The sequence below is a fragment of the Xiphophorus maculatus genome, chromosome 2 (assembly GCF_002775205.1).
Source record: "Xiphophorus maculatus strain JP 163 A chromosome 2, X_maculatus-5.0-male, whole genome shotgun sequence".
In the NCBI taxonomy this organism is placed as follows: Eukaryota; Metazoa; Chordata; class Actinopteri; order Cyprinodontiformes; family Poeciliidae; genus Xiphophorus; species Xiphophorus maculatus.
In genome coordinates, this window is record NC_036444.1 from 12,740,392 (window position 1) to 12,765,019 (window position 24,628).

General features: G+C 38.9%; 2 protein-coding genes across 3 annotated transcripts in view; one reads left to right on the forward strand and one right to left on the reverse strand.

The window, feature by feature from the left end:
- The first annotated feature begins 3,687 nt into the window (after nt 1-3,687).
- On the forward strand, nt 3,688-9,265 carry arsa (arylsulfatase A). Its single transcript, XM_023349063.1, has 8 exons — nt 3,688-4,324; nt 4,507-4,747; nt 4,831-5,049; nt 6,342-6,511; nt 7,168-7,292; nt 7,524-7,651; nt 7,753-7,855; nt 8,614-9,265. The coding sequence occupies exons 1-8, from the start codon at nt 4,104-4,106 to the stop codon at nt 8,904-8,906; spliced, it is 1,500 nt and encodes a 499-aa protein (XP_023204831.1). The 5' UTR covers nt 3,688-4,103; the 3' UTR covers nt 8,907-9,265.
- A 1,476-nt stretch (nt 9,266-10,741) lies between these two features.
- Nucleotides 10,742-24,628, reverse strand: part of mapk8ip2 (mitogen-activated protein kinase 8 interacting protein 2) — a 28,704-nt gene continuing 14,817 nt past the window's right edge. The window contains exons 3-14 of one of the 2 annotated variants that reach the window (XM_014469881.2): nt 19,702-19,941; nt 19,520-19,598; nt 19,130-19,333; nt 16,599-18,786; nt 16,290-16,498; nt 15,746-15,821; nt 15,154-15,326; nt 14,954-15,063; nt 13,844-13,966; nt 13,656-13,726; nt 13,471-13,569; nt 10,742-12,621 (exon numbers count right to left, since the gene is read on the reverse strand). In XM_014469881.2, coding sequence (XP_014325367.1) covers nt 12,549-12,621; nt 13,471-13,569; nt 13,656-13,726; nt 13,844-13,966; nt 14,954-15,063; nt 15,154-15,326; nt 15,746-15,821; nt 16,290-16,498; nt 16,599-18,786; nt 19,130-19,333; nt 19,520-19,598; nt 19,702-19,941 — 3,645 coding nt within the window. In that variant the 3' untranslated portion in view covers nt 10,742-12,548. The remainder of the gene's footprint in view (nt 12,622-13,470; nt 13,570-13,655; nt 13,727-13,843; nt 13,967-14,953; nt 15,064-15,153; nt 15,327-15,745; nt 15,822-16,289; nt 16,499-16,598; nt 18,787-19,129; nt 19,334-19,519; nt 19,599-19,701; nt 19,942-24,628) is intronic. The other variant, XM_005802021.3, reaches the window with a different exon arrangement.

The window sequence follows — 24,628 nt, forward strand, 5'->3', positions numbered from 1 at the left end:
GTACAGACAGTGGACTCAGGAGTTTGTGGACTGGTGCCATCAGAACCAAAACCTGATTATCACTGCCATACCAAGGAGCTGGTATAAACTTCTGCAGATGCAGACTCACTTCACTGACACCAGTGAACATCCAGGGAGTGAACCTTAAGATAGTGAACTCTTGGGTCATTCCCATGGACAATAAACTGGACTGGACCCACAACACTGACACTCTTTGAAGGAAGGGTCAGACTGTACCAGCTGAGAAGGCTGAGGTATTTTGGAGTGCAGGGTTGGGGTACAACCCCACAGACATTATTTGACTCTGTGGTGACATCGGTAATCTTTAATGGTTTTGTCTGTTGGAGCAGAAATGTATCTTCAACTGAGAGGAAATGGTTAGATAAGTTCATCAGGAAGGACAGCTCTGTGCTAAGATTCCCCCTCGACCCAGTGCAGACGGTGGGAGACAGAAGGACTCTGGCTAAAATCACATCACTGATGGACAGATTCTCCCACCCGACGCATGAAGTTGTTGCTGAACTGGAGAGCTCCCTCAGTGACAGACTGCTTCATCTTGCTAACCATCACTGCTCCCAACAAACTCAATAAGGGTTCACACATATTCTAGTATCTGTACAGCTTTACTCATTCTGAGTAACATTCTGCTATCAGCACATCTCTTCTGTTGCACAGTTTTTATTGTCACTTATTGTAAATTGTCTGTTTAATGCTTAAATACACATGAATGTTGTACATTTGTAAATTAACCTACTCAGCTGCATATGCCTTTGGACTGGGGTTGTTATTTTATTTTTAGCTACACAATATTTATGTTGACATTTTGTCCTTACTGTACAGTATTTTTCTTCTTTATTTTGTTTTTTTATTTATTGCTTATTTTAGCCTTTGTTTTAATCTACTTACTTTGATTGCCTTTAATTTTGCTGCTGTTGAACAGAAATGTCCCCATTCTGGAATAATAAAGGATGTTTCTATTCTGCCCTATTGAGTCCCCAAACCATTATCGACTGTGAAGACCTTCTCTCTGGATCTCAAGCAAATTAAATTCTGCTGTTTTCCACTCTTCCGTCAGACTCTGGGACTTTGATTTCAAACTGCAATGCAAAATGTACTTTCATCTGAAAAATGCATACAACATGATTGTACATACTTGCTACAAAAACGTCCTGTGGAAACATCCATACACAACAAGCATAACTAGTGTTGGGTCACAGAAATACACAGATTTACACCCACCTGCACTCAGACACAAGGTTGAGAGCCCTTTCACAGCTTTAGCTGCTTCACACTACTGCTTCTGCTTGATGCTCGTCACCGACAACAGTTTTCATTTACTATTCATGAAAAGGTCAGAGCAGTCATCCCCATACTGAAACACACTAAAGACACATCTAGGGGGCTGCATGAGCTCTTATTTATGCCCAGTGGCTCTCCTTATTCTTCTTCATGAAATGTTTACACCTCCAGCGAAAAAAAAACTCACAGGTAATTAATGGATTCAAAACCTTAACAGTAATTATTCATCTTTTGCTCCTATTTATGGCAGCCACTATGTTTTCTAGAAAAGGCTAATGGAGTAATTATTGATTCATCATCCAGGTGGTCTTACTGAGTATATGAAATCTTTAATAGTTGTCCTTTTTTTTTAAATAAGACGTCTGTTCAGAAGTACGGGAGCCTCCTTTGCAACGCTCCACAGTGACATCATTCTCTGAAAAGATGTTTCTATGAGTCTGTCTTTGAGAAGATTAGAAGAGCGGAGCTCCATCTGTGAAATAGTTCTTCAAAAGTTCCCAGAGACTGTGATGTTTCCTTTGTTGTTTCTGCATGCCCCTGCTAATTCCTTTTCAACCTCTCTGCGTGCACAGTGTAGATAACTGCAGATGTTTAGTGGTAGCCTAACAGATCACAATATACACAATTGTACAGTGGTGGAGAAACACAAAGATGCACGCATTAAATTTATGCTGATAAAATCCTCTTTTTGAAACAACAAAGCATTTTACTTGAAAGAGAATAGCAGAAAATAAATGCAATGTTAAAGTTACGCCATTCTGTCTTTGTTTCTCCACACTCCTATTCCTCTCTCCCACCTTCCACAACTTACACACACACAAATTCACAAATGCACAGCGGCTTCTAAATCTAGGTCATCACTGTGGAGAGATGAGAAAGTGAATGATAAATCAAAAGCATCAATTTCCCCGAGGTTAGATTGTGGCAGTGGACAGCATGTAAGCCAAATGAAAGGTAGATGAAGGCACACACAGTTGTATATGTACGACTTTAGAAGACATTGCAATGGCACACATTAATTTCTAAAGTTATTTTAGGCGTAGCCACAGCTACTGGTCACCTAACTCATCCTACAGCCAACATTAATATGTCAACATCAATTGTTTGTATCAAGATTTGCTTTCCCAATAAATAAAACATTTTAAAATTTCATAACAGAGTGATCAGGCAAGAAACTCCACAAAGCCTGTATTTGAGAATAACAAGTGCACGATTAATTTAAATCATATCTCTCTTTTGTTCTCACATTATGCCACCCTGTGCAAATGCAGGGGTGTACCCTTTTCAATCCTCACCATATCATCTCCTCACTGATGTTTGCTCCTGAAAATACACAAAGTAAACAGGCCTTATATTCTTTTTACGTTCCAAAATCATCTGTGACGTAATATTCTGCACATGCCGGTGAGTTCTGCACCACACTGTCAATGGTCTATTTCTCTTGTGTTTGTGGAATTGGCCATATGTCGGCCTGAATCAGTGAAAAACTGTGGACCAAAGCATCACCAACAGGCTTAACTTTATTCAAGAGGAAAGCAAAATATTAGATGAGCAGGGTGAACAAAAGAGTTTATTCTAGGCAGATCGTGGAGAATTTGGATACAGAAGGAACCTGTTAGTTACTTGGGTTGGAGTTTATGATGATGTGCTCATTACAGAAAGCTGAATTATTATTATCTATCCATTGTCTGTAACCCATTTATTCTTGCAGGTCTGCAGAAGGGCTGGTGCCTATCTTTACTGAACATTGGGCAAGAGGCATGGTACTCCCTGGACTGGTCTGCAGTCCATATTGCAGGACATCACAGAGACACACAGGACAAACAACCATCCACACACGCTCATACAATTTAGAGAGACATATTAACCTCACAGTCCCCAGACTCTGGACAATAGAGGCAATAGTGCTAACATATGTGCCACTGTGTAGCGCCATAAATTATTACATTATTACACACCCTGCATAATATTGCATAATATTGCAATGGAGGTATACAAAGGCATGTAAATATCATTCTAATTTATTATTGTTAACTACAGTATATTACAATAAAAGCAAACAATATGACATGGCAAAACCTTCTACACTTAACTTTAACAACAGATAAATATTGCAAACATTCTGGACTGTTCTAGAATAAGAAACCCAGCTGTCAAAAGTATGGCTGGTATGCATGGATAAAATCAGACAGGACCAGAATAAACTAGTTTATCTACTTTGTCCAGTCCTGTTGTGCGGAAAAAAACTACATTTCCCATCAACCTATGACGTCACGCGCTCAAAACTACCGTGAACAACCATGTGATTAAAAAAACAAACAAAAAAAAAAACATGTGACTTGTTTTTGTTTACTGTATTCATTTAATCGGGATATTCTGCTTCAGAGGAAGAAAAATAAATCTTAGTCTTAATCTTAGTCTCTGAAGCTTGGTATTTTTTCTTTTAAAGAAATTTTAAATCCTTCCGTCACTACTGAACAGGGATTTTTAACACCAATTTAAAATTCAACGCCAACTCTCTATTGACGTTCTTCATCAGCGTCAGCGAAACATTTGAAAATGCAATTTAATGATTTTTAGTGCACGAATAAGCTTAGTTAAATACAGATGGAAATCTCTGGTAATTAAACGTAAAGACATTTGTAATGTTAGTTAATCTCGGTGTAGTAATTTACCATAGAACATTTTAAATCATTTACGTGATTAAAAATGTTCTCGGCTTTTTCCGAGGCACAACAAACGCAGCACTGACTATGTTTTGGAAGTGACTTCCTTCTCTTTTCAGAGTAAGAAGACGGCTCGGAATGGCTTACCTTCTTTTCACCGGCCTTGTTCTCCATGTTTTGTCCATTTGCTCTGCTTCACCACCGAATTTCGTGCTCCTCTTCGCAGATGACCTGGGATTCGGGGACTTGGGCTGTTATGGACACCCGAGTTCACTGACTCCTAACCTGGACCGCCTAGCAGCAGGAGGACTTCGATTTACAGATTTTTACTGTACCAGTCCGGTCTGCAGCCCCTCTAGGTGCCCCACCGCTTTATGACAAGCTGGTCAACAAGCAATTTATTGTGCTTAATTGATAATATAACAAGTGTTTGGGATACCAGTTCTGTCCCGTTCTGCAGCTGTAATTTCCTTGCATTATTAAAAGATGTCCTATTGCATTGCATTAACTAACTACCTCTATTGCATTGCTTGCTTCTCAGGGCATCGTTGCTGACAGGTCGCTACCAGACTCGCTCAGGAATCTTTCCAGGTGTATTTTACCCAGGCTCCATTGGGGGTCTCCCACTGAATGAGACTACCATTGCAGAGATGTTGAAACCTTTGGGTTATGCCACAGCTGCTGTGGGGAAGTGGCACTTAGGCTATGGAGCCAATGGAACATTTCTCCCAACTCAGCAGGGGTTTGACCAGTACTTGGGAATCCCATACTCTCACGACCAGGTTAGTGTTTTAAAACCTAAAAAAAAAAAAAGAAAGTAAATGAAATTTGAAATGATCTGTATCTAAATCTGCTTTTCTCTAAGGGGCCATGCTGCAACTTGACCTGTTTCCCTCCAGATGTAAAGTGTTTTGGATCGTGTGATGTTGGAGTAGTAACCGTCCCTTTGGTCCATAATGATAAGATCAAGCAGCAACCAGTCAACTTCCTTGATCTGGAAAAGGCATACAGCGACTTTGCAACCAATTTTATAATCACATCTGTCAAGGAAAATCAGCCTTTCTTTCTGTACTACCCATCACATGTAAGTAATAAAACAATTTCAGATCTGAGAATTTTTTTTTTCTAGTACACTTTAGTTATGTTGCAGGTAAATAATAATTAAACTGTCATTGAATCACTAAATAATTTCAATGACTCAATCCAAAAAGTTTAATTTGAATGATTATAGATTTATTACGCATAGAGCTATGTTTTCCACTCCTTTATTTTTCCACATTTACGACTAATAAAACCCAACATTGAGCTTCTCAAAAAATTTGATCATTCATTCAATTTCTAGTGTTCATCATCTCTAATAACTGTTGTAATCACGGAGTCTCTGCCACATGAACGTAGGCTAAATCTTCAATGGTTTGCAGTCCGACTGAAGCCAAAAGTGGCATTACATCACAGTAAAAATATCAGACTTTGAACATTTAACTGAGGTACAGTACAGACCAAAAGTTTGGACACACCTTCTAATTCAATGGGTTTTCTTTATTTTCATGACTATTTATAAGGCAAGAAATCCCACTTATTAACCTGACAGGGCAACACCTATGAAGTGAAAACCATTGCAGGTGACGACCTCTTGAAGCTCATCAAGAAAATGCAGAGTGTGTGCAAAGCAGTAATCACAGCAAAAGGTTGCTACTTTGAAGAAACTAGAACTTAAGGGGTATTTTCAGTTGTTTTACACTTTTTTGTTTAGTGCATATTTCCACATGTGTTATTCATAGTTTTGATGCCTTCAGTGTGAATCTACAATGTCAATAGTCATGGAAGTAAAGGAAACTCATTGAATTAAAAGGTGTGTCCAAACTTTTGGTCTGTACTGTATGTTGGCGAGGTCTGTGCTAGTCCTGTCTCTATTAAAACTGTGGAACTATTGTTAGTTCATTGAAATGAGAAGTCTTTCAAGTGAAATATTTATCTGAGTTACTGTAAGTTGACAAAAGTCTGTTACAAATCAAACTTTACTTTTTCACAAGAAACTCATTTGTTTTTCCTGTCATTTGCCCGTTATTAAAATTTTATGTTATTAAAACTCTTAACATAAAAAGACAACTTTTTATTTTTTGATGCGTTTATGCAGACTTAGGTTCGTGAGTTTTTCCTCTTCAAGTGTTTTTTCTGTTTTGAGAGTTTGCTGAAACTAAAGATAGTATTATTCTCAGACATTTAACTGCAAGAAAGTTTTACCATTCCAGCATGACCAAATGTATTTTAAGATCTGTAGTATAAATTTTTTCTATAAACATAGTATCTCATAATTTTAGTATATTTGTTCTACATAATGCTTTAATTACATTTTCTGTCATGCTTTTCTTACAGCACACTCACTACCCTCAGTATGCTGGTACCAGAGCAGCAGGTCACTCTCTGAGAGGTCCATTTGGTGATGCCCTCTTTGAGTTTGACAGCACAATAGGAAACCTAATAACAACCCTGGAAAAGATGGGCGTGATCAACAACACCCTTGTGTTCTTCACTGCTGACAATGGGTTGGTTGGTTGTAGTTGTAAAGAAATGAAGAAGAGGAGAGATGTTAAAGACATGTACCTTTTTTGCAGATATTTCGACAATAATACAGAAGTACCTGTCCTTTTTCTCTTACTGTGTTTAAAAAATGCAACCCACTGTTGTAGTAAGTCTTTTTAAAAATTTAACAAGGACTCGCCTTTCATTTTTGCCTTTGTTTTGAGCAGTAATGTTCATCTCTCACTTGAAAATGGTTTAGGAATACTATAACTCTCATGCACTGCTAAGGCAGATCCATTATGGAGGTAGAGTGATACATTAGATGGCTTTTGCTCTGTTCTGAGAATGAAAATCGACCGATCAACTTAGCCACATAAAGTAACTTGAACAAATGATTAAAAACATGTTCTTGCAGCATAGCTGGAAAAAAAAGCATTTAAGGAAGTTTTGTACTATGAACTGACAGACATACTTTTTATAGAGCAAGAAGGAGAAGCGTTGACCCTCAAAACATGTGATTTCTAATGTTACAGAATCACTTGCAAATTACAGACGCATTGATAACAGAGAGCTGTTCTCCTGTAATGTAAGCCTGTCTACCCACAAGAGACTGGAAACGTGTAAACAATCTCAGCAATGTTTGGTATAATTAAACAGAGTATTGTTTCTGTGTGTGTAGGCCTGAACTGATGCGTATGTCGCGTGGTGGAAATTCAGGCCCACTGAGATGTGGCAAAGGTACAACATATGATGGAGGCATGAGGGAGCCAGCCATTGCATTCTGGCCAGGGGTCATTAAACCAGGTAAGGACACTAAAAATGAAACTACTTCTTCTTACCTCTTAAAAGAAAAACGTCTGATGTTTTTCTGGTTTTAATCACACATCATAAATTACCTTAATGACTGTATTTATGAGCAGACTGCTAGGGTTAATTTTGTTTTTATCTTCTTAGTCATTGCTTGTCAGTATGAACGTATTTATTGTAATAAGACTGTATTAACAGCAGCTCTGTTTCTGGACTGTTTCCGTTAAGGGGTGACCCATGAGATGGCCAGCACTCTGGATATCCTCCCAACCATTGCAAGTCTGGCTGGAGCCAAGCTTCCCCCGGTGATACTGGATGGGTTTGATATGACAGGTCTCCTCTTTCACAAAGGAAAGGTGACAGCTGTGTCCTCTGTGCTATTTAATTAAAGATGGATTTTTAAATCAGGCTGACTTAAGCATAATGTGTGTCTTTGATCTCATTCTCTGTTTTGCAGAGTAAAAGGGAGGCAATGATGTTCTACCCCATAGATCCTAATGAAAAATACGGCCTGTTTGCTGTAAGATTGGGAAAGTACAAGGCCCACTTTTACACGAGAGGTAGAACCCAAAACACACAGAGCCTAATCTTTTCTCATACCATCTTATCATATTTAGAAACATGTCCATCTGCACAATCCTTTATTTTAATGAGCTTTACTGAAGGGGGATGTTGAGAATGTTGCTATAAATAGAAGTCAAAAGCTGTAGAAATTACGAATAAAGAAGGAATGTCAAAACATGTCCAAATCATTCTAAGGGCCATCTGTGATCCTTAAAAAGTTTGTTTTTTTTTGGTCCACAGCAGCAATTTAGGAATGGTACAAATGTGTCCTGCTAGCAGTATTTGCAGAAAGATGTTAATTAGGACAATATTTTGACAAATAATGTTCTTAAAATGGTAAGTATTAGGTATTGCACGAAGTATTTGTCTTTTCTTAAACATATGAAGCAGGTATTTTCAAAGAAAGATTCACCCACATTCCCATTATAGAAAATAGATTTTAAAAATGGCTAGGCTAAGGAAATAAAGAGAACAAAAACAACACAAAAGTGTGGTAAAATATTTTATGTTGGTCTATCATGAATTTCCAATAAATTTAACTGAAATTTGTAGTAGTATAATGACAAATTGTAAAAAAAAAAAAAGAATCCGTCAGATTTATTTGAGCAGCACATCATTTTATATTACTAATTGTTTTTTTTTTTTGTTTGTTTTTTCCAAACATAAGCAGTAGCATTTTTTAAGAAAGAAAACCCCAAGAGTTATGCAGTTAATCTGAAACTTGCTGATTTCTTTTATGGTTTTTCCCCATTAGGCGCCACCCACAGTGCTACCACCCCTGACCGAGATTGTTCCGAGCTTGCCCTCAATGCCCATGATCCACCTCTCATTTTTGACCTGGAGGCCGACCCCTCGGAGCACCACCCTCTTCCTCTGAAGGATAGACCCGACATCCAAGCCGTGCTGGTGCAGATAAAGAAAGTCAAGGCGCAGTTTGAGGCGACCATGGTCTTTGGAGAAAGCCAGATATCAAAGGGAGAGAACCCGGATCTTGAGCCCTGCTGCAGTCCTGAGTGTAGCCCCAAGCCCACCTGCTGCCACTGCTGATTGGTGGTGAGGGCTTTGGGGGTGTTTGTGAAGACAAGGTGGGAGGAGACATACTGCACTGAATTTATCCTAAAGTCTAAAGATCAGAGGACATTAAGGTCATGTGGGGTTTTGCACTAATCATTTTCTTTTAGCTTCTGGAGAATATATCTCCTCTTGTTATTGAAAAAGAATACTGTAATATTTTCCTCAATGAGGAAATTTTCTTCTGATTAACATTGAGGTCTTTTAGTACTGTATGTTCTCCAACTTGAATACACATGTTTGAATATTTGTACAAAAATGTTCACCTTATTTTTCCTACATAATCAAATTTATGTGAAGCTCAATAAAGACAACAAAAAAGTTTCAGACATCAAGCATATATTTTATTCATAAGACCAAACCCATGACAAGGCAGAGTGATTTTTTTTTTGTTTGTTGTCGTTTTGCAATTTTTCTTAGTTTTCCTTGAATTTTTAAAGATACAAGATAGGTTATGTTGGCTTTTTCACATACTGTTTTGCTCTAGGTATACAGTGATGAATCTTGTTGAAGTAATAAAGTCAAAAGTTTGGTTTAACTGTATTTCTCGGTGGCTATATGGGACTAGACCATCCTCAAAGGCTGTTTTAGTGGAGCTGCTTTGAAGAGACGGGGTTTTTAACTCGGCTGGAACAAGATAGAAAACGTAGTCAGAAGCAAGTAGATACATAGATCAGAGATGGAGCACGCTGTTTTTGCTCAGAGGCGATGACCACAACGGGCAAGACGCGATACGATAGTTTTCCAGTGGCATCTGAGTGGGTTTAACTCCACTGTTCACCTGGTGCAGAGGGTTGCTCTCGCACACTGGTGGCCCCACAGCTCACAGATGTGCCCTAAATGTGCTGCCAAAGCCTGTCTGTAGAAACTATCGAGCCAGCAGGAAAGTTCCACCTGAGAGGCGAAACATAACACATTCAAATTAAGTTATTGCAGATCACATGTCTTTTCTTTGTTTTTAGGGATTTTTGTCTGGTTGTGATCTTTTTTTTTTTTTATAATGAATTTTTTAACTCATTTTACATACTCATTTTGTGAACATACTCAACATAAAGGACACAGCACTTAGATTTTCTATTGTATATACATGACCTAACTGACAGCGATATATAGATAAAACTCTCACTCCTGTCATGTCGACTTATACCATTGAAATCCTTCAGATCGGGAGTGTGTTCTTCATTATGACTGAACGTAGCAGAGAAAGACGCGAAATATCTGGCTAAGATAACAAGAGCAATGTTTGCCGCTGGAAGCCTGAGTTTCAAATAACAGATGACTGCGGTGCCCGTTTCGGTTTTGGGTGTACCTCCTTCTTCTCCTATCTAAAAATATATTTTTCCGCAGTATCAACACCGGCGGAGATTATTGAGTGCATTATTTCATCTTTAACAAGCCTAGAAGCATTAAATAAATATGGGTAACCGGTGACTATTTGGTAGTTTCCACGACTATAAAAACTCTCTTTAAAGCTCTAAGAAAAGGTTAGATTTCACTGATACCTAGACCAAGCAATAGCTGTTTACTGTGTCACTGACATGCAGCCACTGTTCCAACTAGTCTCTTTCAGAAAATTCAAAATAAAACAGAATGTTGGCTAACACATCACCCAAAACCACAATAATTCAGTCAAAACATTGAGAATATGGCTTGTTGTGGGGGCCTCAGCTATCTTTGACCTGAATATCAAATACTCTCCAGCAAAGCAGATTTTGCAGGTTTAAATGTTGTGAGATTTTGTTTGTTTGGCTCAAACATGCCACAATCTAATTAATAAATATTTTATTTGATAAATATTTAAAATAGGATCATATAGGTAACATTTTTATAAATGCATTAAGTAAGTCAATAAATGTTTAATATATTAATATGTCAATAATATATTAATACACAAATCTAAATTGAAACCATTAATAAAAAGTAATTGGTTTTGTGCTAAAATAAGTATTCATTTTATATTTCCAGTGCTACACTTCAAGTTGAAAAAAAATATTAAGAATAATATTGAGAGCAAGAATAATAACAATACCAGGCTGCACAGTGACGCAGATAGCAGCACTGCTGCCTTGCAGCAAGAAGGTCCTGGGTTCGAATCCCGGGGTCTTTCTGCTTGGAGTTTGCATGTTCTACCTGTGGATGCAGACTCTCTATGTTGTCCTGCCCCACTGACCGCTGGAGATAGGCACCAGCACCCCTCACAGCCCCACTAAAGATAAGCATGTTAGCATGGATGGATAGATAATAATAACAGTATTATAAAAAGATTTATTGATGATGAATAGATTTATAAAAAATCATGTTATTACTCTGAATAGTCTGTAATGTCTAAATGATTAACGATCACAACAGTCATCTTGCCTGTAGCAGTGTTTGTTCCTGTCCTTCAATGGGTTAGACAGAAAGATAAAATCAATTCAAGAGGTCCTGAAGAACAGAGCTACAAAGCTAATAAATAAAATAAACACTAAGATAATTACATATCCTTTTGACATATAATAAAAGCAAACTTCTAATTTTGATTTTGTTAAAACACTGAAAATTTTAAATAATATAAGATATATTTGTTAATTCAACTAATGCATTTATTTTTCTTTGAATTATTACATGTATAAATATCTACAAAACAATGTATTTATTAATTGAATTGTGGCACTTTTGAGTTTCGGTAAATTTGCCATGAAAGCTACTTTGTGGTAAAACGTCAACAAGCAAGACAACAGTCAGGTCAGGACAGGAGGGAAAATCAATGCTGTTATATGATTCAAACAGTTACTGGATCTAATCCAATGTGAATAAAACACTAAAGGAGTTAATAGCATTAAAAGTTGGTTCCAAGTCAACTTTTCCAAACTTATTCCACTTTTACATCTGGTGTTCTCCCATCAGGGCAAGCCATTGTTTTATTACTTTTTTACCCAGATCAAAATCTATAGCAAAATCAGTCCCGTCTGTGTTCCCAATCAGACTCAATGAGGCAATGTATGTCTGTCTACTTTCTATACACGTATTTACAACACACACTTTATCTTGTACAAGACGCAGGGAGTAGGTTGAGTAAAAGAGCCGCTAACTTTCTCTAATCAACTCCAACATTTTCTTTCGTACAAAGCAAGTTAGCTGTTTTAAACCAAAACAAAACAAAAAGATATTTACAAACCTTTTGATTCTACACCATTCCCTTACGATTGTTGAGCTGCTTGTCATTCACTTGGATATGTGTATTTGTTGGTGTCAGTGTGCAGCAACCCTACCAGCCATGCATTGAGAAGTGATACAGCCGTAGTAGGTATAATGTAAGTTCAAAACAAGAACTTTTTAAATAAACAGGTGCTCAGCTTTTTAGTTTTATATCATAGAAAAGAAAAACGGTAAAAGAAACAGGCAATCAATGCATTGCGATCAGGGAAATCAACAGGAAAAGGGATAAATGAAATCAGTCTAATAAATAGCTTACTGTAGAAACGATGATCCCAGTTTCAGAAGGATGCAGAAAAATATTTTACAGTGATCCTGGAGGAACATAAATAATAGTAAAGAAAGACTGACAGTGTCCTCTGGTGGAAAACTTAACCAATGTACATTGGCTATAGAGGAAAGGGGTCATCATGTGTGCTCCTTCTACTCCAGGTAGATGTCTTCAGTAGGGCAGGCGTACTCCAGGTGTTCTTGGTAGTACTCTTGGAAGGCTCGACTGCAGAAAAAAAAGAAGAAAAAAAAAAAACAGACATGGGGACTGGTGTTGCATCTTAAAATTTGCTTTAGCGTCTTGATGTTTCAGAATGAATACCCAGGTACCACAGCACAAAAAACAAAAATGTGAAGATAAACGCAGGTTCTACTTAGGTTCAGTTCTTGTGTCTACAGAAGGCAGTATGAGAAGCCAATAGGTAAACCTGAGCCTTGCTGTCAGGTCTTAATATTTTCACAGACAGTGGCGTATCTGCAGCTTTAATTATTCAGACATATAGTTGCTGAATGCGACATGAGAAATGCCTCATTCAGTGTAATCTTTTAAGTTGTCACCTCCTGCCCACTTAAAACTAGGGTGGGAAAAAAATGATCAATTTTGACTTTTAATATTTAATCCAAACTTTGATTCCATTCACACTACATTCTTTTAGCATGCAACTAAAAGATCTAAAACAACAAAAATAACACTACATATTCTGATCTGGAGACATTCAAGAACAGATGGGCACTAAAATCACTGACCCGACTGTCAGGCACCAGCATTGTACTCAGATAGTGGAGAGCAAAGAATCCTTTTTAATGAGTGGTGAGGGGAATGACCAAAAACAAAGGAAATAAATAATTTAGCTTTAAGGTTGTTAGAAGACAGAGAAGATTTGGGAAAATATGAGGCCAAAATATGGATACAGTACAGAAAGATTAACAGAGAAGCTATTAACATATACGGAGATATACGTTGATTTTGCTTGTATGAGACCTAACTTGTGAGCCAACAGACACAAAAACAATTTTACTATTTCTTGATCATTGTTGGATTGCATTAATCAACATTTTAATAACACAGACGTACCCGACACACTCAGCCACAGGCCGCATGGATTCCTGGGATACAAATACATGGCAAGCAAATCTGTTCAGCATTGGATGCTTGGTGATGAAGCCAAAGTAGCTGCAAAGAGATGAGAGCAATAAGATACAATCAGTCAGGTGTTAGTGTGCAGTAAAAACAGGAGGGCAGAGGACAGGACAGTTTACCAGTTGTTCCTCGGATGACATCCACAGAAAGAGATGTTCTTCATCTGGAAGAAGTGACTACATCTGTCGTACTGGGGATGAGAAGAGGAAGATGGACAGAATTTAGAACAAGATTGTAGATGAATGAGGGAAGTAAAATTACTCTGCACAAGATGGATGTTCTGTCTCTTGTTTTTATTCATTTGTACCTCATCAAGGGTGTCATATTCGTCGTCCAAACTCATGATTAGTTTAACTCCTTGCAAGCTGATCTCCAGCTCACAGAGAGAAGGAGGTCGTACATGCACCGTCCGTTTTCTCGACATCGCAATCTACATGACAAAAAGTGTGTTCATGAGGCTATTGATAGTTTTTCAGGGTGGTGTTTGGTAAGTATGTAGTGTCAGTCAGAAGTTTGCATAAGCTTGTGATCTGCAGAGTGAACGTTGCATTAATTGTGGCTATTATTGATGACCTATATAATTTTTTGCTTTTTTTTTCCCTTAAGATGGAATGATTGTACAACTTCAATAAATTTTAAAACCAAGAGTTGAGTACACACATGTGAATGTAATGCAAATTTTACTCAATTCACATTGGTTCAAACTTATCAACACAGGCTCAACTAAACATATGCATCTCCCCTGATATTTAGTATATTATTCCTTCTCAAGTTGCAAAGAAACCACATATGTTTTGTAGCTATCAACTCTTTATAGCAGAATTGGTTGAGCTCATTTAAACTGGTTGATTTCCTGGCATGAACTGAGCTTTTAAGCATGGTCCATAATTTGAGGTCATTACATTGGGGATGACATCCAGGAAGCCTTTAAAAATATTTATAATGTCTTTGTGATTGTTGGTTTGTTGTTCTGGGCCCATCTGTATTGATGTTTTTTAAAAATGAGAATGCTATACCAAATGAAAGCATGGTTGTAGTAGTAGTACTTGTTCCTAACTACAAAAATGTATGGTGTCTCTCTTAACCTGTTAAGATCATTTATCCAAATATAGGTGGAAGCACAGTTATGTTTTTGAATGTGTTTGTATCACTGATTCAGAATGGATTAGAGAAAATCCACCATAAACTGAAACTTGTCTTAAAAATACCAGTTCTTAAAATATATTGAAAATAATCTGGAAAGAGAATATTTTTGCTTGTTTATTGTTGCTGTGAATCTCTTTGCTGTGGATGTTTGTTTTCCGTTTTCAGCAAAATATGTAGTCAAAGTTAATTTGACATTCATGTTCATGACAAGGGTGTTTTAAGTGTGACTGTAAAGAATGTATGTATGCTTTAATATTTTCACTTTTCTTACCTTTTGCATTGCAGCACAGAGAATGCCATTGCCTTGGTGATAAGGAACCTCAACAGAACCCAAAAACTGAACATTGAATGTCTCAATCCACCCTGGATTCCTTTTCAGGCCTACAGAGGGCAAAACAAATGTGTTACGCTTTTGTAATCCTTAGTTCGATGAAATGTTAAAAAGTACTGCAGATGCATGTCACCACTCACTCAGCAACTCTTTGGACTGGCCTATGACCTCATGGGCATAGAAGGCAGGAAAGATTCCTTTTTCTCCTGTCCGCATGTTATAGCCTCTGTACCAATAGTCATCTTCTTCTTCCTCCACATATAAAGGATCATCCACATCCAGCTCCAGTTCATCCTCATGTCTAGGAATGAACCTGTACAAGGCAAAGACAAAACAATGATATTGTTGTAAAATGCTACATTTGCTTCGATAAGGTCTTCCATTGTGGATAGAAGAATGGAGAAAGAACACCTCTTTTGCACAGTGAAAGCTGTTGTGGGCTTTCCTCATTAGTTTGGAGATGCGTGGCAGCTGACCTCATTGCTGTCAGCCACCTAACACCACCCAGTTCTACAAGTAGCAATTACATTTTCTCTTCGCCTAAGTGTTGATGATTGCCTCAGAACATAGCCAACCACATTATTCACATTTAATTTCTCTTTACAAGAGTTTTCCAACTTAATGCTCTGGGTTTATACATTTACGAATCATGTGTCAACACATAAGAGATGTTTTGGATAGTTTATACTTTCTTTATTCACTTATCTGATTACATGAACCCTAAAAGTTCACCTGTACACTGCTCTGTGTGTCTGGTCCCGCTCCTCTCCATTGATGGTACATGAGAAAAGTCCAAAGGATTCTGTGCCTGCATGGAAGACAGACAAATTACAAATGACTCATTTTGATATAATCAGGAAAATGTTATTTCATTTGCTCAGTGCAAACATCTTGTTTCATTTTTTTCTTTGCAGGTTTGTTGCTGCTGTGAATCCCTTTGCTGTGGATGTCTGTTTTCTGTATTCAGCAAAATATGTAGCTGGGAGGTGTTATGCGGTAAAGTCAGAAAACATAATAAATGCTGTTGAGGAAATACTTTTTTCCCCCTTTTACACTTAATATTAAGGAGGTACCTTCACAGTAGGAGAGGATACCTACTGTGAAGGCAGCAATATGTTAAACTTTTAAAGCAAAATATTCATTGAGTTGAGTCAGATCTACAGTATTTCCTTATGCCTGCTGTGTTAACACAGAGCTAAGATGTTTGCCTATTTAAATGTGATAATGAAAGCTATCTTAGAATCTATTAAAATATTTATATTTTTGCACTGCTTACTTGAGGAGCGGGAGGTGCTGTTGACGAACACGTTTAGGAACTTCTTGGAAAACGGCAGATCAGCCTCTGGAGAGGAGTCCTCCGAAGAGCTCAAAAGTTCTGGCCTGATTCCTTCATTGTCGTGCCTGTAGCCCACCTTGCTGGTCTCCAATGGCTCTTCATCACATAAGGTAGACAACTCACTGTCATCACTCAAAACCGAGGTGCACCTAAAAGAACAAAACAGCAAAAAATACAGGTTCATCACAGATAAAATTGAAGGACACTTTGTACTCTATTTTCTCATTTTTCAAACATTGTTAGGCCTACCGCCGAAGGCTAACTAGTTCCAGCGTTGTATTCTCATCCACCACAAGTGTGTACTTCATGGAGTCATAAGCCAGTCCATCATCTTCATTCGACTGCCTGAGAATCAGGTCTTTCTCACACAGTGGGAGGTCATGATCAGGTAACGGATGATTGTGCACACTGGAGTCAATTGGTGGTGAGCTGTCAAGTTCTAAATCACTACCACCATACGATTGATTCCTCATGCCACCCATGAAAGGATAAGAGTCACCATCGTCCTCCTCTTCATCATTGTCAGTAGAGTAGGTAAGACTAAAGCAGCGATTGGTCTGAGCGGTCGGTATGTCGAGCGTCAAACTGTTTTTGACCTCTGTGATTCGCTCAAGAGATGCAGATGAACGACTTGTTGGCCTGGGTTCCGTTTCCCGCCCCTCATCCTTGTCACTTATCACACTCTCGCTGAGGCTGGGCGAGTCTAAATCCCTTCTGCCTTCCATCATTAAGTCATTATTAGGTTCTTCGTCCTCTGGTCTCCCAGCATTCTTTGATAGCTTCTCTGTGGAGTTCTTATCACAGTCTATATTGGCATACAAGGAGGTTTCCTCCTCTATATTTGCACAGCGCTCTAAAATCAGTGGGCTTATAGTATCACCAGTAGGATTGTTCATATAGAGATGAGAACTTGCTTCTGGCTCCATCATCTCTTTTCTGTAGCCTTTGCCTTCTTTTTCCCTTTCCTGCGACCTCTCTATATCTGCTTTCTTATCCTGGGTCTCGTCATTAAAATCATCTCCATCTCCAATGTCTGAAGATGGGGAGATGGTATCAGACACAGATGCCTTCCTCCTAAAGCACTCCTCGGGGCAACTAATTGGATATGAGCCCTCGGAGATCATCCTATTTACTAAGTTACTAAGAAGCCATGGGGAGTCTGAATTCTCACTTAGGTCATCTTCACTCTCTGATTCGGACTCCCCCTCACTTGTTTCATCATACTCATCAGCACATGGCATTAGTCTGGGCCCCACTGGCAGGTAGAAGGAGCGTTTGAAACTCTCTAGGCCATGGTCTGGTTCTATCTCGAGCACCATTGGTCTGGACAGACGATCGTCGCAGCACTGGGCTGGAGGCAGAGTCTCATCTGGATCGGCCTGGTGTTCACAAGCCAGCTCATCATCCACACTCTGCATCCCCATAAGAGCCTGACCATCATCGTAGGACTCAGGAGGTAAGATGGGTGAATCAAGAAGTGAGGGTGTAGCAATAGTAGGTGAGGGATTAGGGGAAGGAGAAGGTAGAAGAGAGTCTTCTTTGGTTGGATCACGCTGGCCCAAGAGCAGAGATGTTTTGAGGCCAACAATTCCACTGTCCTGTTCTAACTCGGTATCTGGGTCTAGTTCCTGGTCGGATGTTGGTGAGCTGGCCTCTTCAATTGAGTTGGTAAGGTGAGACGAACGTCCACTGCTGCTCTCATCACTTGTCAAGTCCAACTCTGTTTCTGAAATAGAGGAGATCATGTTGGAAACCACAGGACCCCCACAAGTAAATGCTGCTTCCAGCTCCCCTTCAACTTCAGAATCAGAACCTGGAGAGCTAAGGTCCTTGTCCTGGTCTGAAGTCACATAACCCTGTTGGTTCATGTCTGCTATCCCTGGGTCTGAGGATGGGGAGGTTGAATCATTAGCCTCTGGCTCCACAGCAGAAGCTGTTTGAGTATCTGAATGGTTGGACTGGTCTGGAGCTTCTGAGCGGCTTGAGTGATAGCTGGAGAAAGACGCGGGCTCAGAGGGCTCAATCGAAGGGAATTCAACATAAGATGATGGATTCTCCTTGCAAACCATGTCATAGGCCTCCTTGCACATGAACTCCACTTCAAAGTCCTTCTCCAGCTCTTCATCAGACAAGGGTGTATCAGCACCTTCATTCCCTCCCATGGGAGCCGTGGATGATAAACAATGACTGGTACCATCTGGGTCAGGATCGTTTTCTGGTTCCATACCAGACTCACTGGTGATTGTATAAGTGTCTGTGGCACGCCGGTTTGAGTGTTTATGGTTGTGGTCACTGTTGAGGTCATGGTCCACCTCTGTGTCTGAACACTGGGAGTGCTCGTCTACAGAGGGTACTCTGGCTGTCTGGATTGTTGGGTCTGCCTTTGAGTCAGTAAACTCTGAAGGACATGGGTTGGACTTGTGCTGGCCAAATGATCCTGTAAAGATAATAGTGTTGCAGAAAGAAAACATGGTAAACAACAAAAAACACAGCACTTGCAACTTTAATGAAGTTGATGATGATGAAACGGAGATAAAAGGTAGACAATCTAAGGAACTGAGATAGAGAAATTTCAACATGCTTGACAAAAATAAAGGCTAATCTCTGTTTTTTACTGATCAATATTCATTAAAACAAGATATAAGCAAATGTCTATATATAAAAAAAAAGCTCAATGATTTTTCAAGTTGTATGTTAAATCAAATCCACAACACAGCACTACATCACACTGATGTAAATGGGGATGAAATTCAAGCTTGATGGGCTGGCCTTCGTGTTACCATATTCGGGCCTTTCCCGTCTGTTGCCCTCCAGGTCGCAGAGGAGGGGCCTATGAGGAGACTGGGGATTCCCGCCCTCCCCTGCTTGTTTTGGTGGAGTACCTTTGCTCTGCAACCCTGGAGCCTGGGAAAGTGGAGAGGCTCTGCACTGGCCTGTCACATGGCTACCATCCTCCAAGCATGAGTGGGTTGGAGACAGACGACCTGAAAGTAGGAAAGGGCCTACTTTGACAGAGTTCAAAGCTATCAAAACTATCTGAACTTCAGTGGAGAGTTGGAAGTATTTATTTTTCATATTCACTATGAAAAATAAATAATATTCACTACGTTTTGTTTTGTACAATAAAATAACTTCCATCAAGTGCTTTACAGATAATGTGATGAGCTCACTTTGTGAAGTTGGATTGCGTAAAGAGTCTTGCCAACTTCCTTTCTTTGGGGACAAACTGCTGTTGTTGTTCAACGAATCCTAGTGAACGAGATCCAGTATTATAAACGATTGTATGTGGCTAATAGAAAGAGCTTACTTGAGGTTAGTGCATTCTGGGTGATTAAATACTGACTCTGCATACCTGCGACACAGCGGTGGTAAGATTCAATGTGGTGGGTCTGCTCTTCAGAGTGCCCAGGATAGGGGAGGGAGGAGGAGATGCAGAGGGAGACGGGGGTGCATCAGGGTCAACTTCTTCCTCTTCATCATCTTCATCCTCCTCATCCTCATCTTCATCATCAATCATCTCAAACTCTTGGAAGTCATCCTGGAAGGAGCAGACTGGGTGGTGCATGTCACTCTTCTCCAGGATGAGGGAATCCTAAAAGAGAGAGAGAGAGAATTAGTTATTGTATTGTAACATCATCATCACCCACATTGACATAACCCCCCCCCCCCGAATCCCCAGATGGCACTCCTTCCAGGATACCATCCAGAGACTCCAACACCAGGTGATTTGAAATGCAGTTCAGTACCTAAGCAGGAAGAACAGTCAGAACCTTCCTTGGTGAATGGAAAAGAAAAATTTAAAAATGGACAAATACTGATTTAAAAAAGCAGATAAAAATTTAGAAAATACAAACAGTAAAATACATTTACTGTTTGTTGGGTTCAACCCTACTACCTCTGTTACAGGTACTGCAGCATTTCTCTTTTGATGGTACTTTAAAACAATCATATAGATAGACACATGTTGTGGTTCTTTAACACTTAGACACTATGTTTAGTATGTCATACAATGTGGAAAAGCTCAAAGCGTATGAATACTTATGCAAGACTTAGTATTATGATTTATAATAAGAGATGGACAAACATATTGAAATGGAGCTCATGTTCAACTGTTTTTCATGCTCATGACTATTGCTTTTGCCTTTCTGAGGATCCGCTTTATGAAAAAGACGATAAGGCTTTGCAGACGGTAGGGTATTAGATCACACTAGCAAGCTCGAGGTGAACAAAATAAAATTAGATCAAACACATCTGTATCGGATTTCATTGGTTTACCGGAAAGCACAACACTAAATGGTTTGAGGTTCAATAAACCACACCTCCTCTGTTGGTTTCAGATGTGTACAGCAGCTGAAAACATTTGCTTATGCTATACTACACATACAAAAAAATGTGTCGTTGCCACATTGCTTAGGATTTTCTTTGCATGAGCCCCTATTCCCTACTTTGAATTTAACAATGCCTGGATTGATTTGTCCATTACATCCAGTTAACAAGCGCAGCAGTTTCTGTGCCTCTAAGTGCCGTCTGTTTAATGGACGAATCAAAGCTCACCCTCTCACCCTTTCATGTTAATACCCACCACACAATTCTGCTGATGCCTGATGCATCCAGTTTATGCTACAGAATCTGAAATCAACACTCAGCCTACTGCATAGGGACTACACATGCATATGCAAACTTGTATCTCTTTAACATATCTCTTGTTGAGGATTTAGTTGTTAACATACAGTGAAATGTTTGGAAAAAAGATCTTGTTTTCCATGGAGGATGGCTCTGAGGCAAATATCTGCAGTCACTACGTAAAAAAGCCAAGGCTCCTTGTGCTTTTTCCACACAACATTTGAGCATATGTGACATATAACAATATGACGGTGTAAAAACTTTAAAGATCCATATCTAGGTTGTGAAAACGCTTCAACTGCCGGGGGACAACACTCTGCAGCATCACAACACATCCTCTAGCAAGGCCACCTGGCAGACAGGCAGGCGGGATTAAAAATAAATAAATAAATAAAACAAAACTATAAATAAGAAGTGTGTGTTGGCAAAAATCAATCCCTGCAGTCTCCAGTTCCCAAGGACAACCCACCCAGCCCAGTAGCATGCATCCTCTCGATTAGTACACAATGCTGCACTCCTGCATACGAGCCACTGGGAATATACTTACTGACTCGGACAGAAAATGTATTCAGTTTATTAATCAGCAGGCTTACATTTTACTGTACTAGGACACTATTTAACCTAAGCCAATTATATGAGCTCCCAGTTGTCATCCTGCATATATCATTCATATAAGCATTTCAGCAACTTTACAGGAGCAAGTAGAGCTACAAAAGTAGCAAATGTACTTAAAAGCAGAGAAGCTTTGCAATCTCTAATTAGTAGACTGCAGGCCAGATGACCGAATCAAATGACTCTGCTGCAACTGAATATCAGAGGAACAGTATGATGGCTGCCCTAATGAAAAAAAATCCATTTACCAGTGCAGAAAACAGACCCTTTGGGTCAAATTATAGCACCATGTATCCTAATGAGCAGAAAAACCAGCAGCAAAAAGGTTTAGAGAGCCTGAAGATGAGAGCTTAAAGCAAATAACATTTTACACATGTTGGGTGAAACCAGAGACAAAAAAGAATTAAAAAAATTAAACAATAAAATCAAAGTATCTTGGAGATAGGAGAGACTTAATAGCTTAAGTTTTAAAAAGAATATTGAGAAAGATTATTGCAGACAGGAAAAGATAATTGTTTTTGGTTTTTATTATGATGCGGGGTTAGTTTATTTTTGGCAAAGTGTTGAATTTATATTTGATGCTGGGAATCATTTAAAGTGCTTTGGAAATATATTCAGACTCCTTTAACTTTTGAAATGTTTTCATGTTAATACTAGTAGCTTCAATGTATTTTCAAAAAGACTTTATTTTACATACCACACAAAATATTACAACAAACTGAAGAGGAAGTAGAGGAAGAAGAAAATTATACATGAGATTAATTTTATATTTGAATAGAAATGTGAAAATATGGCAGGTAGGTATGTGTTACAACTATTTAAACCATTTCATAACACTCAGTCTGAGGTAATGTCTTCCATGAATGGATCTACCTGCCTTCCATCAGCAACAGGTTCTCTGCATCCCCACAACTTGATGCTGCCACTACCAAGTTTTACTGTGGGCATGGTGTGTTCAGGGGTAAGATGCATTGCAACGTAAGACTTATGCCCAACATAACATTCACCACACAGGACAAAATGACAACCCTTTTTCTTATCTGATCAGAGCATCTTTTGCCACATGCTCGCTGTGCTCCCTTCATCACACACAGAGTGTTTTGATTCAACAATGGCTTTCTTCAGGCTGCTTTACTTTATAGGTCTGATTTGTGACAATCACCTCCTGGTGGCAATATATTAGTGCCACACAATTCCTGTTTTCTGAGAACAGATTGAAAAGTGCTGTCTGAGATGTCCAAAACTTGGTACATTGTTTTCTAACTCCACTTTAAACTTCTTTTTACAATGGTGGTGTTTTTTCACTTGTATTCCCTAACAAATACTTGAGGCCTTCAAAGAACAGCTATCTTGATCCTGAGAATAAATCACATGCAGTTGGACTTAATTAGTTGACTTCTGAGGTTTTCTGGTTGTACTATATTTTATTTAAATGAGAAAGGTAAAAAAAAAATCTGCATGAACATTTTAGATTTTTAATTCTAACATTTTGTAATTTCCTACCCCAACAAAGTTAAAGTCTTTGTGTTGGTCCATTGTAGAAAATCTAAAAAAGAATGCATTGATGTTTGTGGTTGTAACGACAAAATGTAAAAAAGAAAAAAAAAAGCTAGAGGAATACTCACAGTATTGAAAGGCACTATATATTCAGATTTTTAGTGTTCTTAGTCTTGAAATTACTTAAATAGTAAAGATCAGAGAACAGCAGGTGGCTTTATTACTTTGCTTGGTTTATTTTGTAGGCTTTCATAATCTTACTTACCAAATACACAAAGGGGAAGAATTATGTGATCCAATCTCACCCAGATATATTTTATGTCACAGGATGGGGTTACGAGTGAAGTACTATATCTTCCTCCCACAATTTGTAAACATATTAGGTTACCCAGAAATTCCAAATTAACTGCAGAAGGCTGGAAGAAAAAAAAAATCACCATAACTTGCGGTGACTCTAAATTTGAATCTGTTGGATTGCTGCATCTGTAAATGTCAGCATTTCAAATTAAGAGTTGCAGCACAGCTAGGACACATACACCGCTGTTCTGTCACATGCTAAATTATGCATACGCTTCTACCATTCAGTCTGAGCTCTGGAGGGATGGAGATGGCTATTTGAGAGGCCACAAGGCATGGAGCAGCAGGGGTTTTGTGGTTGTGAGTATGTGTGCATGTGAGACCTTGTGAAAAGATTAAAAAGCATGAAAGAGAAAGAGGAAACTCTGCTGCTGTGGTGGTCTCTCTGTTTGACATGGTGAAACACTGCTTACAGGAATGAAAGGTTGAGGAAAACATACAGTCAAAGTTACACTTTAGAGAATTTAGTAAAGGACACCCTGGACCAAAAACTTAACAACAAAGTTAGAATACCATTCCATTAAAACAAATTGCACTGTTTTTGGAGCGCTTTCAGCCAAATCCAACAGAAAAAAAACACCTTCTGTTTTGATCACATGCACATATACGCGTGTCTCTGTCATAATAGCAATCTTCTGAGTTATACAGATTAAGACCTGGACCCCACAACTAATTAGGATTAATCAAAACTCTGGATTGGGGTGCAAAGATAATCTCACTATTTAACTTGGCCGCTCTTCCTCAACATCAAAGGCATGAAGCCCAGTGTGATCAAATCATACTGACAAGAAACCCACAAGCCTCTGTCTTCCACAGCAGAGTGATGATCAGTGGGGATAAAATGCTGCTGCTGCTGGGGATGATGAGCTGACAAACTGTCATGCACCTTACTGATGCAAGCAAAATCAAATAGCATGTGAAGCACCCTGTCTATGTAATTTCTAGTCTCGGCTTTCTCTTTTTGTTATTTGGACTTACACACGCATATATGAACGCTCAGAGGGCGTCTGAGTGTGTGTCCTATTCATCCCATGTCAGCAAGAATCTCTCCTCTTGGCAATGATGTAACCTAACAAGGACTGACGCCATGTCTGAACTACGCTTTCATGTTTGCGAAGTGAGCAGTCAAGCTGTCTGATGATGCGGACAGGAGTTTAAATCCATGTGGAGAACGTCGATGGGGGAGTGGA

Coding starts and splice junctions, on each gene's coding strand:
- arsa (XM_023349063.1), top strand. CDS start 4,104: ATGGCTTACCTTCTTTTCACCGGCCTTGTTCTCCATGTTTTGTCCATT. Junction 4,325..4,506: donor CCGGTCTGCAGCCCCTCTAG/GTGCCCCACCGC, acceptor CTTGCTTCTCAG/GGCATCGTTGCTGACAGGTC. Junction 6,512..7,167: donor TTCTTCACTGCTGACAATGG/GTTGGTTGGTTG, acceptor CTGTGTGTGTAG/GCCTGAACTGATGCGTATGT.